The 18,376-nt window shown below is 51.3% G+C and overlaps 1 protein-coding gene across 3 annotated transcripts in view; it reads right to left on the minus strand.

Annotated features, from left to right (window-relative positions):
* LOC142024770 (uncharacterized) overlaps positions 1–16,735 on the minus strand; it is a 28,705-nt gene extending 11,970 nt beyond the window's left edge. For 2 of the 3 annotated variants that reach the window (XM_075016974.1, XM_075016973.1), the window contains exons 1-6: positions 16,646–16,735; positions 11,088–13,122; positions 8,836–9,134; positions 1,465–1,653; positions 1,181–1,356; positions 726–850 (exon numbers count right to left, since the gene is read on the minus strand). In XM_075016974.1, the coding sequence (XP_074873075.1) occupies positions 9,002–9,134; positions 11,088–13,030 (2,076 nt within the window). In that variant the 5' untranslated portion in view covers positions 13,031–13,122; positions 16,646–16,735 and the 3' untranslated portion in view covers positions 726–850; positions 1,181–1,356; positions 1,465–1,653; positions 8,836–9,001. The remainder of the gene's footprint in view (positions 1–725; positions 851–1,180; positions 1,357–1,464; positions 1,654–8,835; positions 9,135–11,087; positions 13,123–16,645) is intronic. The other variant, XM_075016975.1, reaches the window with a different exon arrangement.
* Positions 16,736–18,376: the final 1,641 nt, after the last annotated feature.

Raw genomic sequence — 18,376 nt, forward strand, 5'->3', positions numbered from 1 at the left:
TCATCAGATTACTGAGCCGTTTGCTTCCGTGTCCTGCTACCAAGACTGGCCAGAGACAGCTGCTTCAGAAGATGCAAATAAATCCATGGTGGGAAAATACGAGTAGTTTCTGTCTTAGGGGAAGTTTCTGTTAAAATTTCTTTCTGACACACATGGCTAGCTTATTCCATCCAGGGGAATCTTTCTAAGTTTATCAGTTAGAGACTGACATCCATGTCAGGAGGCTGGCCGTGCTGAATATAACAATTCTAATTCTCCTCCTCTTGATTTTTTGGACTTTTACGTACACATATCCTGAAATCCCTTCACCTATAGCTTAGCTACTTTTTAAAATGAATCCTGTCCCGATGATACTGAGATGAATTAGATAGCAGCCATTAGAATTTAATCACTCACTTACTGTCACTTCAATTACCTGAGTTACCTGGGACTAAGTCAAGAACAGCCGCCTCTCTTGGGTGTTTTGGAACTAGCGGCTCAGAAATGTCGTCATTCAGGAGAGTCAAGAAATCACCTTGCTAAACACATCCCATTGTTCTCCATCTGTCGCTGACTTGTATGGTTATTTATTTCTCTCCTTGCTCCTGTGAGCTCTACCACCCAGAATCAGACAGTCAGACGGTTCCTTAGTGTCCTCCTAAAAGACCATCTTTTCCTCTCTTCCCTCCTACAATAAGAGCACAGGGCTGTCTGCCCCTCACACAACCTTCTATAAGTTTGCTTACCTGCTTGGCAGGACTGGAGTGAGCCAGAAGACGCCCAGTTTTAGAAGACTGGTAGCTGCTCATTCTCCCTTGGCTTTCTGAGTTCCCCAGATGGGATTACGCATTAATAGCAAATAGTTAGTTCCCTTAAATGAGAGGAAGTAGGTGTTGGTCATAATGAAATGACTCTGAATCACCAGGAAGAAAAAAAAGCAAGCTGGGTGGACATGGGCAGAGAGAGAAGATAGACCAGTGATATTGGGAAAGGATAATTAGATGCTTCTTTAGAGCTGTATACAGGCCAAGAGGGTCTTACTTTCAGCCCCCTTTGAAGCTGCCAAATCCCAAGGAGTTTTGCAGGGTGATAACCCTCATCTTCAAACCTGAGTAGGAAGGACTCTGTGCCTGACTGATTTTCCAGTTCAGTCGCTGAACTGAAAAACTGAAGAAAAACAAAAAAAGTGTCGTGTCTCAACCTGAATATGTTTCTTTTTGAATTTCCAGTGCGGAAAACCAACACGCTCTTCTGGGCTGCAGGGAACGAGCCTGGATTTCCCCAGCAGCGTATCTTCTCAGCCTCCTGCCAAGTGCTGCACCGAGGCAAACCAATCCCTTCTAGAGGTCCCCTCGCTGGAGCCCAGAGAAGAAGGAGCTATGGCAGGGAACAGAGTACAGTGGGGATGTAAGCCAGCAAACTCAGGGCCTTTCCAGCAGTGAAGGGAAGGGAGGGTAAGAGAAGAGCTCAAGAAGAAGAGTTTACCTCTCTGATCTGCTCCCATTAGCTCAGCATTTTTCCATCACTTCTGCACCAGCTTCATTCACCTTTAAATCTTATTGTTCTGTGTCATTCTTCACGGTCCTTTTCCAATGCATACTCAGTCCTCCTCTGCTTCTAGGGCAGTCGTTTGCAGTGGGGGGGTCTGTGTACCCCGGGGGCACTGTGAAAATACTGCAGGAGGTCCAGGGAAAAAAAATAAAAGACAAATAAAAATTATCATAGAAAATAAGTTTTAAATAAATTGCAAAGTTACAACCAAGATTATTTTTAAAGTACGCATCTTCCAAACTTGCGAATGGCTGTGGGAGCTGTGTGGTGGCTTCCTTTCTCATTGAATGCAGCATACAGAGTGGTTAGAATGGGAGATACACACTTCATAGAGCTGGAAGGGACCTTGGGAGGTCATTGAGTCCAGTCCCCTGCCCTCTTGACAAGAGCAAGCACCACTCCCACTTTTTAAAAAAAAAAAACTATTTGCTCCAGATCCCTAAACAGCCCCCTCAAGGGCTGAGCTCACAACCTGGGTTTACTAGGCCAATGCACAACCCACTGAGCTAGCCCTCCCCCAAGGAGGTATTGATGGGGGTCTGTAAAGTTTGGGGGTGATTGGAGCAGGTCTGTGAATGGTTTGGGAGGTGACCGGGGATCTGTGAATGGTTTGGGAGGTGACTGGCGACCTGCCCTAGTGAAAAGGTTGGGAACTGCTGTTCTAAGGGATAGGATGGATGCTCAGGTACTAGTGAAGGAACTACACAGGGCAGACTAAGTCCAGGGTGGGCAGTAGATGGGACTGTGAGACAGGCTGGGTTACAGGAGGCTAGTGGAGGTATGGGGAGCAGAGTAAAGCCAGATTGGGCCAGGATATCTCATCACCGCACCAAGGATGCTCTGTCTCTCCTCCTTGCCCCACCCTGATTCTGTCCAGCCCCATCCTCCACCCACATCCTCCGCACTGGCTGCCCCAAGCTGGCCCCGTTTCCCTCCCTCTCTCCTCCCAGTGCATGGCAACTCCCTCCAGGCTGAATGAATGACCATTCCTGCTGTCCCCTGCTGCAGTCCTAGGAGGCTACGGGTGGGGGAGGAGCCGGGGCAGAAACGAACGCTGTGGGCTTCTCATTTCCTCATATTGGTGGCTGGTATGTAGCGGTGAGTGAAACCGCTGGGCGGAACAGTGTGTGTGTGTGTGTGTTCTCTATTGTTTAATTAATACATACACATAAGCAGTATCTTACAGCATGTGCTAGAAATGCCTGAGCTCCTATGCCTTGTGTGGCGTGTGACAGTGCAGTAAAACGTCTGAGGAGTGCACCTTTTAACCTGGTTTTTGCCTCCTGACTCAGGCTTCAGTTTGTTCTCCAATTTGTTGGGTTTTCAAAACTTCCTGTTTCAACTTCTTCATCTTTTAAATTTAGACTAACTACTTCAGCTTTCCGTTGTGCAAACAGGGAACCAACACCATGGAGAGAACATTGCAAGTCATGTTTTATTTCTTACTTCCTTAGGGTTCAGCAGAGGCCCCCTAAAAATCCTGTCGGGTTCAGTAACCCACCTCAAATCTTTTCCCATCTGATCCCAGCTCTAGTACCCCTGTAACTAATGAGCTAACTAACATCTAGGTTGATGGGTTAATTTTAGACAGTTACAACAACACAATAGTAAAATGTATAGCAATGCTATTCTGTTGTATCCTTCACCGCCCACTGTTGTGGCTCTTTCATACAACACTAGAACTGGAAGAGATGTTGATAAGTCATTGAGCCCAGTTCCCTGTCCTCATGGCAGGACCAAGCACCATCTAGACCAGCATCCCCTAATGGTGTTCCACGGAAGGGTTCCGTGAGCCTTCCTTCCACTGCGCGCATAGTTTGATTTTGCACGTCTCTACCAGGTGCCTGAAATCGAACTCCGGGTTGATCTTCCACATAGTCTAGAGGTACCTTGGGTGCAGTGTTGTCAGCCCCTGTGATTAGGAAGGTGAACGTGTCAGCGATCACTGAAAGATCTAACCAGGACGAGGCAGTCAGATTAACCTCTGCTCTGCTCCCTTCTAGGTGACGACCTTTGGCTGCGTGCATGTGCTCTCTTCAAGTGCAGTGTAGGCTCTGCAGTTAGCCTACACTGCAGACTTACAAGAGCTCCCAATAACCATAAATCAAGGCAAGGCACAAAGGCACTGGAACCAGGTTTATTGTCATTGACAGATGGGTTCTAGCTTTCCAGACATCTAAATTAGCCGCCCAGAGTTTACACTAGTACATGCATACGCCGTAACTCAACTGACTCTACAATCCCCTAGGTCACTCCACATGGCCCTCTGAGTGATACTTTTATACACAGGTACAAACAAGTTATGTGTACATTATGCATTCCAGGTGCTTCCCCTAATGGTAATGAACTGACACCCCTTGATGTATCTAGATACCACCTATCCACCTTGTCGAGGTGGTACGATCAAAACAACACTATCCATCAGGCTGTCATCCCGACTGTGCTAAACCTGGGCCATCATGTCTATCTCTGGAACCCGGCAAGGTGTTCTGTTACCATCTTCCTGGAATGTTTATGTGCACAGCCCGTGCCTGGTGTTAAGCATGTGCTATTTTGCAGTATCAGCAGCTCTTGCCAAATCCCTGTGAGCAGGACTCACAGCTTTGCTTTTTTGCTTTATTGTTCAGGTCTTGTTCAGGCCTCTGGCCTTTACCTTTACACCAAGCCTGATGGTCAGGCCCTGTCATTACTAAAGAAGCCTTTCCAAACCATGCCTCATGGAACTCAGGTGCACATTTTATGGACACTGCAACATACAGACATGGGCCTAGTTATAACTAAGGGGCTATAAATGGGAGGGCTCTGACGGTATGTTTATATTATTGGGAAGATCAACCAGGTCAGGGTCAGTCTTCCAAGGTTCAGTTTCACGTGCCTGGTGGAGATGCACAAAATCAAACTGTCTGGGGTTGACATTTGACCCCTGTACTCCTCGATATCGTGAGGAGTAAGGGAGGTCAATGGGCGAGCTTCTCCCATCAACCTCCTTCTGTGTGGACGGCCAGGTAAGTCTATTGCAGATAAGTCGATTCTAGCTACGCAACTGAGGAAGCTAGAACTGCATACCTGCAATCAACTTAACTCCCTAGTGTCGACCAAGCCTGAGTGTTGTAAGCAAGACAGGAGAAGTAATCCTTGTGCTTCACCCAACGCTGATTAAGCCTCAACTGAAGTAGCACATCCCACTCTTTGTTGAGTGCTTTCTTGGTGGACGGTTCCAACAGAGGGCAAGTGGATTTGGAATGCATATAAGCCAGACATCTCGAAGAACAAGATATTTCTTTCCTCCTTTGGGTGATTGTTCATGTCCATTCCAATAGGTGATCCTTCTTTGGCTGATAGGGAGATGCGATGGATAGTCTCTGTGACTGGCCAGACGTGTGGCTGCCTGAGGTACTGTCTGCTGCATAGAATTTTAAATCCTCATCTGCAGAGGCAACTGAGCTGTTATCGCCAAGGACCTGGCTCTTCCTGTGCTGATTCTACACGCTCGATACTAAGTTTCTGAGCATTTGTCGAGTGCCGTCCTTGTGGGTGCTCTACGTTAGGTGCTGATGCCCCCTGCACTCATAGCCAGAGATTTAAGGTAGCAGGGGCCAGGTGACACATGTTCAGACTCCCCTCTGGCGCTGTCTCAGGATGCTTTACAGCCCTTCCCTACCGCCTTTGGTTTCAGCGGGAGTATTCCTCAGCACCTCCCAGCGACTACAATTCTCTCTTGCTTTGCCTGTAGTTTGCACTTCAAAAAGGAATATTCTCTCCCTTTTCTCTCACCCCCCGCCCTCTGAAAAAACAGGGTTTGCGGCCCACAAGGACGTGGGCTGCAGTCCACAAGAGCTTATACCTAAATAAATGTGTTCGTTTTTAAAGTGCCCCGAGACTCCTTGTTTTTGCTGAAACAGACTAACAGAGGTCGAACCTCTCCAGTACAGCATCCTCAGGACCTGACCAGTGCGGGACAAGAGAATTTGTCAGATGACAGGTGATCAATATTGCCTAGCATGGTACCAACACTCCCACTGCTTACTGGGCTCTTAGACATTTAGGGGTAAATTACAGCTAAGAACAGCACAGAACACTGAGAGCCAGGGCTGGTGGCTGGAAACAAACTTTATGGGACCGTGGGGAACTTGGGGCACGACGCAGTGTCCTATCACAAACGTATTGGACACCTTGGCCCTAAAGCATGGGATGGATCCTGAGCTCCCACGCCTTGGGTGGAGTGTGTCAATACTGTAAGAAGTTTGAGGATTATAGATTTTAGCCCAGTTTTTTCTCCTGACTCGGGCTTCAGTTTGTTGTAGAATTTGCTGGGTTTTCATAACTGCCTCTTTCAACATTTTTGAGCTAAAATTAACCTGGTACTAAGATAATGCCGGATTATGGAAGTTGTTGGATGAGAGTTCCGGATTAGAGAGGTCCAACCTGTACTAAGTTTGTATCCATGCAGGGTTCGAAAGATGCCTCGGCTCTCACCACTCTTCCTTCCTTTGACTGCGCACACAGCTCCAGGGCACCCTGGGATATTCCCATCACCCTTTCACTGAGTGAGACAGGAGTGGCATATAAACCTCACCCTGAAAGCTCTCTCTGGGCATAGGTTGTGCCTCCCTCATCCAGCACCCTTGGAACCAAAGAGGTCCTGAACGAGGGGATTTGCCGACCGAGGGAGATCAGGCCCCCAGGCTGCCTGGAGGTGGGGACACCACTGTGGCTGGGCTCCCCACAGTCTGACTGGGGTTCCCGTGGTTGCAGGGCTGCCAGTAGGGCTCTGTTGCACCCTGCACAGCGGGAGCTGTCTGGTCCAGGTGCTCTCTGATCTGGCAGGACAGTAGAAGTAGCTGGAGGATGAAGAAGTTTCAACCTGTACCTGGAATCCCTCCCTCCCAGCTCCCTGCACACACTGCTGTGGGGAAGGGTCTCTTTAAAGGGTCTGGCATGGGCTGAGCGGAGCCAGTTCTCAGACGGATCAGAGCTGCTCCGTACGAGAAATATGGTCACTGAAATAAACACAGGGCCCTGCATGTGGTGAGTTTTGACTGAACCCCACAGCTGCCCTACAAATGGATACACAAGGTGGGGGAGGGGAACACTCAGCAGGAAGGACATTGGCCTTGCATAGTTCAATCCCAGGCAGGTCAGCCAAGGTGCGGTGTGTGTGTGGGGGGCGGGGGGCTGCACCTCCTTCCCGCACTGGGGAATACAGCCCCTCAGAGCCATTGCAGGAAGTCGTACAGTAACACACCTCCCGAGTCAGTCAACACATCTGCGTGGCTTGGGCCAGCTGGAAAGGGACAGTTCTGGGGTCCATACAAGGGCCTGACTTATGTGAACCTTAGATTCGACCCCAGGCTCTGCCACAGATTTGCTGTGCAACCCAAGGCCAAGTCCGTGTATCTCATTGGGCCTCCACTGCCCATCTGTAAGGGGCACCAACATTCCTGTTTGTCAGATCTTTGGGGCAGGGACTGTCTCTCGCTGTGTGTCTGTGCAGCACCCGGAACAAGGAGGCCCTGATCTCAGCTGGGGCAGGGACTGTCTCTTGCTGTGTGTCTGTGCAGCGCCCGGCCCAACGGGGCCCTGATCTCAGCTGGGGCAGGGACTGTCTCTCGCTGTGTGTCTGTGCAGCGCCCGGCCCAACGGGGCCCTGATCTCAGCTGGGGCAGGGACTGTCTCTCGCTGTGTGTCTGTGCAGCGCCCGGCACAACGGGGCCCTGATCTCAGCTGGGGCAGGGACTGTCTCTCGCTGGGTGTCTGTGCAGCGCCCGGCCCAACGGGGCCCTGATCTCTGCTGGGGCAGGGACTGTCTCTCGCTGTGTGTCTGTGCAGCGCCCGGCCCAACGGGGCCCTGATCTCAGCTGGGGCAGGGACTGTCTCTCGCTGTGTGTCTGTGCAGCACCCGGCACAACGGGGCCCTGATCTCAGCTGGGGCAGGGACTGTCTCTCGCTGTGTGTCTGTGCAGCGCCCGGCCCAACGGGGCCCTGATCTCAGCTGGGGCAGGGACTGTCTCTCGCTGTGTGTCTGTGCAGCACCCGGCACAACGGGGCCCTGATCTCAGCTGGGGCAGGGACTGTCTCTCGCTGTGTGTCTGTGCAGCACCCGGCCCAACGGGGCCCTGATCTCAGCTGGGGCAGGGACTGTCTCTCGCTGTGTGTCTGTGCAGCGCCCGGCACAACGGGGCCCTGATCTCAGCTGGGGCAGGGACTGTCTCTCGCTGTGTGTCTGTGCAGCGCCCGGCCCAACGGGGCCCTGATCTCAGCTGGGGCAGGGACTTAGTGGGCCACCGACCTTACTGCGTGGAAGGAATCATGCTGAAGTTACACATCTTAGATTGATGGGCAGATGCAACGTAGTCCAGGCCTTATTGTACCTATTTTACACATGTGGAAACTGAGGACTGGAGACTTGCCCCTAGTAGCAAGTGTCCAATCCACTAGCTGAGCCCAAGTCTGCTGTGTCGCACCCCAGGGCCTCAACTTCCAGACCATGAGAGTTTACATTAACAAGACTTCCACCTAATACAAAGACAATAGGTGCTGAGCCAATGTACAGACCCAGGTGTATAGAATCTCTGACACCAAAAACACTTGGGGGGTGGGGTGGGGAGGACAGAGAGAAGAAATGAAAAGATCTGTCCTGTAGATTTTGTTACTGAATTTTCATTCTTAGATAGCTGCATTGGAATTTCCTGTGAATAAAGGAACACCACCACTGTGGATACATGCAACTTAGATATACGCTGAACTCTACTGGAAGCAAGGGGCATGACATATAACAAACAGCAGATTGACTCCCACTGCATCCTTAAGAGGTAGGTAAGTGTTCAGCCTGGTTCAGAATTTTTTGATTCAAAAAATACCAGCTTGTCCATATCCCAACCAGCTTCCCATGGGAAGTTTTGAAGAGTTGTGCGTTTTGGGGGGAAAAAAATACAAATATCCGGTGACCAAGTTTCAGAACTATCCATTCCTATGGACATTTTTGCGATGAAATATTTTAATTTTTGGTTCCAAAGAACCCTTTGTTTTGAAAGTTGCCATTAAAAAGACTTTACAAGAAAAAGATCAAAAATGAAACAAAACATTTTGAGCAGATCCCATTTTTTAGCTTGGGATTTCTGCTCATGAAAATATTTGAGATTATGACTTTGTCCTAATTCTGAGTGGGAAATTTTTTCAAACTCCCCCAGCTTGCATGGGACAGGAAAACCCAACTCTAGTGATGCTATTGCCCATATCAACAGAAGAAGAAATTGAGGCAGAGAGATATTCTTTGCCCAGAGTCACAAAATGAAGCTGGCAAACCTGAAGGAATGTCCCAGATCTGTTGAATCCCAGCTACTCTGAGCCAGTAGTTAATCTACTTGCTTCGCTGCAGGGAGAGATGGGAGCTATCAAGGAAGAATCCCACATACGCATTTTTGCAACGTTGGCTGGATGCATCATCGATTCTTTTTGGTGCCTTCTTCATTCAGTAGGCAGCTTTTCTGCTGCAGGAAGCTGATGGCAGCAGACAAATCTTCACCTGAATGCAGGCAGCCCTTCCCTGGAGGTGATAGCTCAATCTGGTGTCACCTTGCAGCACGATGGAATAGAAACCAACTCTGCGGAATGCAAAGAACAATCGTTAGATGTGTTCATCCACCGAACCAGAAGAGATGGAGGGGAACGTTTCCCAGAGCTGAAGGGCTCCAAGCCCGGAGGAGGAGGCAGGCCAAATCCACCAATTCCAATGATCAGAATCATAGAACCCTAGGCCTGGAAGGGACCTCAGGAGGTCATCGAGTCCAGCCCCCTGCTTCAAGCAGGATCAACCCCCACTAAGTCATCCCAGCCAGGACCTTGTCAAGCTGGGACTTAAAAACCTCTAGGGATGGAGATTCCACCACCTCTCTAGGCAACACATTCCAGTGGTTCACCCCCTCCTGGGGAAATAGTTTTTCCTAATATCCAGCCTACACCTCCCCCTCTGTAACTTCACAACATTGCTCCTTGTTCTGCCGTCTGTCACTGCTGAGAACAGCCTCAGGAAGTTGAAGGCTGCTGTCTAATCCCTGCTCACTCTTCTCTTCTGCAAACTCTTTATTGGGATCCAAAGCAAAGCTTTTTTGCATCAAGGCAGATTCGCTAAAATGCTGTCATGGCATGAGCTACGTGCAACACGATGGTGACACCCATGCAAAGCTCTGTCCCACTGCTGTAACACCAGGCTGCTCACAGTTAACGGGGTTACTTCACTGGGTGGGGGGAGTAGGGGTCTGAGAACATTCTATGCAAGGAGGCAGCCCACAGTACGATGCCACGTCCCCACCTACTGTGTAGCACTGCCTTCCTCGGTTTCCCCTCTTGATTCTGGATTTAACTCCAAGGCAGCCAGGAGTAATAATACTCCCTCTTTGGAGGGAGATTTATTAAACCTCATCCCAAAATAAATACAGTCTGGCCCTTGCACAATCAAACCCTTCTGCCTGCCTTTCTGTGGGTCTGCACAGCCAAACACTGCACTAGCTCCGGGGAGGGGAACCTTTTTCAGGTGGGGGGGGCCTCTGACTCACAGACAAATCAGTCAGACAGTCAGAGGTCACACAAGTGAGAAGCCAGAAAAAAAATCCACCTCACTGATATGATCCCCTACTGTATGGGGGCCAGGGATATGGGGTCCGGGTGGGAGGGACGGTGCTGGAGCGGACTGGGGGTGGGTAATCTGGGATGGAGTGGGGAGGGGGCAGAGGCAGGGGGCAGGTGGGGAGTCTGGGTGGGAGGCAGGAGGGTTTGGGGTGCAGGTCCTGGGGGAGAGGGCGCAGGACGGATGTGGGATGGGGATCTGGATCAGAGGGGGCACAAGATCTGGGTGACAGGGGTGCACTTACCTTTGCAGAACCCTGGATGCACAGGGCTCTGTGCCCCCTCTCCCCAGGTACCACTCTCCATTACTCTGATTGGCTGGAATTCCAGCCAATCAGAGGAGTGGTAGGTAGCCTCCAGGGAGGTGGCTGCTGCTGCTCCTGGCTGGGAGAACAGCAGCGACCAGCAGCGGAACCCAGAGCCATTTCCTCCCCCTGCAGCCCCCAGCAGAGCCCACGGTGTGGATCTGGACCACAGCTTGTCTGATCAAGCTCACGAGGCTCAGAGTTCCACACCCTCCTCCCCACCTCCGGCTGCATGCCATGGAAGGGAGCCCTGAGCCTCCGGGTCTGGATCCAGAGAACCCACAGTCCAGATCCACACCACAGGCCAGGGGGTCCCCACCCCTGCTTACCTGTAAGGAGGTGGGTTTGCCTGTTTTCCCCATAGGTCTCCCCAGCCATGGCTCACACCACCCCAAGCCCTCTGCCTGGGCTGGAACTCTCACTCCAGGTTCCAAGGTGCCCATATTTCCCTAGGCCAAATGCAGGACACCTGGTAAAACTGCTCCGATTTAAGGAAGCTAAACAGCAACAGATCAGAATGACACGGAACAAGAAGAGTGAAAATGATATTAAGTTGACTGAGCACTCGTTAAACAAAAGAAGGACACACTGTATTGTCATCACTAGGAAGGAAAAAATGGCATATACTTCCAATTAAGTGCCTCCTGTTCTTCTGAAGTACCTGTCCGCTCCTCGTTTTGCTGTGCTCCACCCCGAGACGCTTCTTGTAGACTGTTTTCATCACAGGATGCAATTTTTCGAAGGATCCCCTTGTTGCCCAGCAGCTTCTCATAAAACGCACTGCAGTCCAGGTCAAAATTCACTCGCACCAACAAAACAGCCTTCATGGTCGAAGCACTGAGACGGGATTTTTCGGGGGACCACACTGCGTTCATGACACGGTCCACGGGAGCGGTGGTGCGGGGCAGACACAAAACGAATTCGACGGCCTTTAAGAGATCGGAGTATTCGACTGCTTTCTTGTCCAGCTCTTGGAAAACATTCCGCCACCTTTCAGAAACGGGGGTCTTCTGAGCGTTCCAGTCAGACAAGCGACGGGATATTATTGGTTTGGCATTTGCCCATTCATCAAAAAGGTGAGTCTCTTCTATCAAACTGAGGCTGGGAATCCTTCTGTGGCCAACAACAAGACTGCTTTGTATGTCATCCCAAACGGGCATATGTCTCAGCAGGGCCCACTCAAGCTTTTCGGGGGCCTCAAAAGCAGGTTTCCACTCTTGCAGGTACATCAGAGATGTTAAATAAAAATTCTCAACTTCAGTGTAAAATTCCTGTTCGGTAATTTGCTCACTCTCAATCAAAGACTGCAGCAGGATCTTTGCATGGGATGTGACGAATCTGTCTCTGAGCCTCTCGGCTAAATTATTTTGGAGGGCACAAATATGCAGTGCGACTTCTGTCGCCGCCAAGTCGTTCTTCTCAATTGCCTCCACCGTCTCCCGAAAGATGGCTGTTTGTTTGCTAGCAAAAGCAAGCCACAGTTTGGTGCAAGGGTTGCTGAAGGCTCTCTGGAGCAGCGTTGGGCATTTGTCTTGAGAGAGAAAATATGCCTGGAGCCCATCGAAGGCCAACAAAATTCTGTTTAGCGCTGGTCCAAGAGAAATGAATTTTATGTTACCGTGCTCCAGCAATTTCGAATACTCGAGGTCGACAAATCGGCAGAAGCCTTCCAGTCCTTCAACACGAACAGCGTAAATGTGAAAGCATTTACAAACTTTCAGGACAAAGGACTCCAAATCGATCGGAAGACAGTCAGCTGCTGTTTGCAGGCAATTCTCAACTATGCGAGCACCGCAACCAACACCGAAGATCTCTTTCCCGAGTTTGGCTTGCAGTTTTTCCCACACGTTGTTTTCCCAGGCCCGTTTAGAACCCCCAAAATTTGTGTTGACGTTGTCCGCAAACACCCCGACTATCTTTTCGCTCAGAGAATGTTTCTCAATCAACTGATATAAAAATTCACACCACACATCGGAAGCTTCACAGGGGAGAGAGGAAAACTCAATAATTTTCGTGTGTATCCCACTGGTTGGGAGAAAATAGCGCACAAGAACAGGGAACAGCTTTTGGTCCTTTGTGCTGGATGCATCCACACTAAGCGTGATAAACGAGCACTTCTCTAGATCGCTCTGCAGTTCTTCTGTCGATAATGGAGCTAATACATTGCAAATTATGGCTTCAGATTTTGCACATGCAGACAAAAACTTGGGGTGGTAAAGATTTTTAATCAACTGTGAGGTACAATCGCTAGATCTGAAACTGTGTCTATGGCGCAGAGAATGGTAAGCGAACAGTCCCGTGCTCGCATGGATTCGATCAGCCTCTGTGTATTGCTTAACCAAAAATTCCCGCACACTTGGCATTTCACGCTTCATTCGTTCGGCCCTCTTGTGCTTTTTCGTTTGAAGGTGGTGAGTGATGTCGTTACGGCCGCCGTGAGCAATTGAAAAACGTGCCCCACAGGTTTGGCACGTAACCTGACTGCTGTCGCTCAGATCGGCGTCCTTTTTCAAAAACTTAAACTGTCTCTGGAGCTCATCGTTAAAAGAACACACCCGCTTTTGTGACATTTCCGGAAAAAAGATCACACTTCACGCGACGGTAGCTTTGCAACGCTTCACACCCAGCACCGACTCAGTTTCCTCATGGCAACTGCTGCCACCTATCAGAAATTTGACACAAAAGAATGTTATTGTGAGCACCATAAGATTTGCTTGGGTATCTACCTTACAAAACTTCTATCTGCCTCATTTACCCTTAGCTACAACAGATCAGGAAAGGGATCTTGGAATTATAGTGGATAGGTCTCTGAAAACATCCACGCAGTGTGCAGCGGCAGTCAGTGAAGCAAATAGGATGTTAGGAATAATTAAAATTGAACTTAAATTGCAGCAGGGGAGGTTCAGGTTGGACATTAGGAAAAAGTTCCTAACTGTCAGGGTGATCAAACACTGGAACGAATTGCCAAGGGAGGTGGTAGAATCTCCATCACTGGAGATATTTAAGAAGAGGTTAGATAGACGGCTTTCAGGGATGGTCTAGAAAGTGCTTGGTCCTGCCGTGGGGGCAGGGGGCTGGACTCGATGGCCTCTCGAGGTCCCTCCCAGTCCTACTATTCTATGATTCTATGATTCTATGAAAAAAGGGATAGAAAATAAGACGAAGAATATCTTACTTCCCCTATATAAAACTATGGTACGCCCACATCTTCGAGTACTGCATGCAGATGTGGTCTCCTCATCTCAAAAAAGATACATTGGCATTAGAAAAGGTTCAGAAAAGGGCAACTAAAATGATTAAGGGTTTGGAACGGGTCCCATATGAGGAGAGGCGAGAGAGACTGGGACTTTTCAGTCTAGAAAAGAGGAGACTGAGGGGCGATATGATAGAGGTCTATAAAATCATGAATGGTGAATACAGAAAAGTTATTTACTTGTTCCCATAATATAAGCACTAGAGGACACCAAATGAAATTAATGGGTAGCAGGTTCAAAACAAATAAAAAAAAGTTTTTCTTCACACAGCGCACAGTCAACCTGTGGAACTCCTCGCCAGAGGATGCTGTGAAGGCCAGGACTCTAACAGAGTTTAAAAAAGAGCTCAATAAATATTTGGAGGTTAGGTCCATAGATGGCTGTTAGCAAGGGGTAAGGTATGGTGACTAGCCTTTTGTCGAAGGCGGGGGATGGATGGCAGGAGACAAATCGCTTGACCATTGTCTTCAGTTCACCTCCTCTGGGGTACCTGGCATTGGCTACTGTCGGCAGACAGGATACTGGGCTAGATGGACCTTTGGTCTGACCCAGTATGGCCGTTCTTATGTTCTCTCCAGAACCCCCCCCAATCGAACCTCTCTAATCTGGAACTGTCATCCAGCCACATCCGTAATCCGGCATGATTGCAGTTAGCCGGACGACCACTTCTCACGGGTGCAGCCAAGTTTCCCACAGCCCCATAAAGTTTGTTTCCAGCCACCAGTCCTGGCTCTGTGTTCTGCGCTGTTCTTTAGCTGTACTTTACCCCTAAATGTTATCTCAGGGCCCTGTAAGCAGTGGAAGTGTTGGCAATGAGGCTAGAGATATCAGCCTCCTATGGTCCAGCGAATTCCCTCGTCCAGCCCCTGTCAGGTCCCGAGGGTACCAGATTAAAAAGGTTCAATCTGTATATCACTTGAGTCAGCAGCACTTGCTAAAACCATGAATTTTGTTTGCCTGACGCCTGCAATTGGCTTTAAAAAAATAATGACGGTGTTCAAAATTTGGGAGAGCCTTGTTCCCAGAGGGGTCTACCAGCCACAGAGGTGGGTCCTTCACCCCTGCAGCTCTATGGATGTGTCAGTAAAGGGGGCTGGAGCTGAGGGGCAGACTCACCCCCTGCACCAGCAGCAGAGGAAGGAACGCTATGGTTGCCTGTGCCAGGCACCCGCCAGAGGAGCAGGGGGCACAGAGAGGGCTATGGAGCTGTCCCCTGGGCCAGACTGCACCCAGCCCCTTCCTGGGGCAGAATCCCAGGGCATCTGTAGCTCTGAGCCACCTCTGCATCCCGCCACCCAGCCCCTGCCCACCTCCCCAGCGCTGAGCAGCCTGGAAGCATTGCAGAATCCCAGCCAGGCGTGTGGGGTGATCACTTACGGGGAGGCTCAGCTGGGCTGATAGGGGCAGGCCCTGGCTTGGCTGATGGTTCCACTCCCAAGGGGCGGGAGTGACTCCCCTCACCAGGGGGAGCCTTGGCTGCGCAGACCGCTCAGCCTGGGAGACATGGTCGCCCCCCAGCAGTGCCAGTGGGTGCAGCCAGGGGGTGGGGGGGGAGGGGGGGGCTGTGAGGGAAGCGTGCACTGGGGGGGCTAGGGAGTGGGGGTTCTGGGTAGCTGTGCTGGAAATGTGGGCGGGGCTGTGGAGGGGGTGTGGCCATGGGGGAGCATTGAGCTGGGGGGGGGGGGGGGAATATGCCCTCAAGAAGAAGGGGCTCTGCCATGCCCCTTTCCCTCTAGCTGGCACCTATCTGGGGACTGGCCTCCCTGGGTCATGCTCCTTCGGCCCCCCAGGACCCACAACAACATTTGGCTCCAGGCCCACAGAGGGTTAATCCAGCCTGGATGCTGCCCCATAAGCTCTGGGGGCTTCTCTGCACTGGGCTTGCAGAATCAAGCCCTGCTGCTGCCCTCTAGGGGGATGCCAGGTGCCACTGAGGGTGGGGGTCCCCAGGCCCTGCCCCCCCCCCCCCACAGGCAGATGGGACCCTCACTCATCAGGGAGAACAGAAGGGTTATGAGACAACAGGAACAGCATAGAACAGACTTGGCAGCACAGGAACCAGCAGCTGTCAGCCCCGGGGAGAGAAGCCCAGAGGGGGGCCAGGGGCCTGGCCCTCCCCAACTCCCTCCTCAAGCCCCCAGAGACTGCCCCACTCCCAGCTGCCCCGTGCAAAGCAAACCCAGCCAGCCCCCCCCCCATTCCTTTGCCCTCCTTCCCAGGCAAAAGGTGTCACTTGGTCTCACCTCCTGCCCGGCTCAGGTTACCAAGGGCAGGGCCACTGTGCAGGTGGGAGAAGCTCTCACACCTGAAACACCCACTCCCCATCCTAGGTATTGGTGGGGGGCCCGGGGAAACTGAGGCACACACCTGGGGTTACTACCGGCATGTACCCTAACAAGGGAACAAGATCCCTCCTTCATCACACTGCGGAAAGGGGCTGCAGCCCCACGGTGAGCAGACCTCCCCCCGCCCCCTTGGGAAGGCCTGGGGGGTGGGGGCACCATACCCCTCTATATAGGGCTACCTCTCCTGCTGCTACACACGCTGGCCCCCACCCGCCAGCCCCCCACGTGGCTACTGCAGCGGCGCTGACCCGGGGACCCACAGAGCAGAGTACCCCAAAGAAACAGCAACATAGGACAGAGCAAGCAACTTTTCTGGGGGGCACCGGGGAAACTCGGGGTGGCAGAACAGTAACAACCCCCCAACCCTCCAGATTTTACACCTGGAAGCCTCATGTCCCCCCAGATCTTAATGGCTGAAGTGGGGAGCCCCCGGGCGCCCCCACCCCCAACGGCAAGCGCTCCCCGCCCTGCGGACACCCCACCACGTAACTCTGCTCCCTCGGGCCCCTCTGATCCGGCTGCAGCGCCGTGACCCCCGCCGAGCACCCCTGCCCCCCAAAATCAAGCACCCGGAGTCCCTACCCACCGATCGGCCCCCTCCGGGGCAGCTCCACTTCACGCGTGTCCGCAGCAGCCAAACATCCGGGGCAGCAGTTTCCAAACACGTGTCTTTCCAAGTCATCTCTGCCTCCGCCCCGCGCCCGCCCGCAGCCAGCCATAGAACCCAGGCGTCCTGGTGCACCGCCCCCCCACCCCCCCGCTCTAACCACTGGACACCACTCCCTTCCCAGGGCAGAGCGTTTCCCTCCGCCTTGCACACACACCAGCCGCACCACGCGGGGAGGGCAAGGAGAGCCTCCCCTGGCACTGCTGCAAAGGAAGTTCACGGCTTACCGGCTGAAAGGTCCCCCCCCGCCTTCTATGCAGCCACCCCAGAAGACGATCTCCCCTTGGGCCCAAGCAGCCAGGGACACTCCAAGCCAGACCACAGCCGTGCCAGCACCCCCCACCCACCCCCGCCAGAAGCGGAATGGTTTGCTTTATTAGCATACTGCACGCTGATTGGATACGGGGTAGAAACGTATGAGGTTTCACAGCACAATAAACAATGGAATCGCGATCAGCATAACGCGCGGGAAACTGCAGGGGTGGGCGGAGCTTCAGCTGGTCTTTTTGTATAGGTTTTGCCAGCTGCTCTTTAAAACAGCTGGGTGTAAATTTGCCAATAGCTGTAAATAGTGAATTCGCAGTACCTGCATTGGACTTAATAGCCAGATTCCCGGGTAAAACCACTGTGCTCACCACAAAGCCATGCTCCTCTCAGAGCCCAGCTTGGAGACATTGCTCCTCTGCTGCTGCTGGCAAGGAAATGGTGTAAAACCTGAGACAGACGCGCATGTATCTTGTGTGACCTTGTTGGACAGTAGTTTCATATTCTGCCCTGGAATTAAAAGAGGCACCCACGCTGACCAAACATTTCCATTCAAGACCCCAGAGCGCTGGAGCCAATGTTCACTCCATGTTGTAACTTCTGAAAAAGTTAGGAAGGTCTTGATAAGTTTTTTTAAAAAAAAAAATCAGACCCATTTGATTTCCTTAGTGCGTGCATCTCAGTCATACTGAAAGGGCTGCAGCCGAAGTAAGATCCCACTGTTGCTAAGATGACGAGACGCTCCAAATCCTGGCCCAGACGCGGGACAGGGGAGAGAGGCCCAAAGATAAATACAGCAGTAAAAACAGATGATCAAGGGTACAATCTGGGCAAAGTTATTTTTATGAAAACTTGTGAACCGGGTGCAGGCAAGTAAGAGACACCTACGAGGGCAGAACCTTTAGAATTTCCAAAAAGCCTTGGAAGGCTCACTTCAAAAACAAACCTAAAACTAAAAAACAAAAACCCACAGCGGTTGAGACCCCTGTGACAGATTCGTAGGTTTATTAGCCATTATTAAAATACTACAAGGGAGTCTGTAGCTCCAGAGAGGGCCTCACCTTGATGGGGACAGGCCCAAACAGAGTCCCTGCTGTCCAACAATTCTTACAAACTCCCTGACAGTGTATCCTGTTTTGAAGAGGGGACTCTAAGGCACAGGATGGTGGAAGGCCAGATTTTCAGAAGTGCTCAGCTCCCAGCTCAGCTCAGCGTGAGTCCTTGGGCTAAAACCCAGCCCTACAGTCATCCGAAGTCACACAGGCAGTGTAATGTTACTGAGTTTCAAGATGAACACGCAAAACACAGTTGCAGCTACTGTTCTCTGCACCAAATCCTGTCCAAAGTGGGCCAAGGGAGGGGTTCAGTGAAAGTTGCTGCCTCGCT

The sequence above is a fragment of the Carettochelys insculpta genome, chromosome 22 (assembly GCF_033958435.1).
Source record: "Carettochelys insculpta isolate YL-2023 chromosome 22, ASM3395843v1, whole genome shotgun sequence".
Classification (NCBI taxonomy): domain Eukaryota; kingdom Metazoa; phylum Chordata; order Testudines; family Carettochelyidae; genus Carettochelys; species Carettochelys insculpta.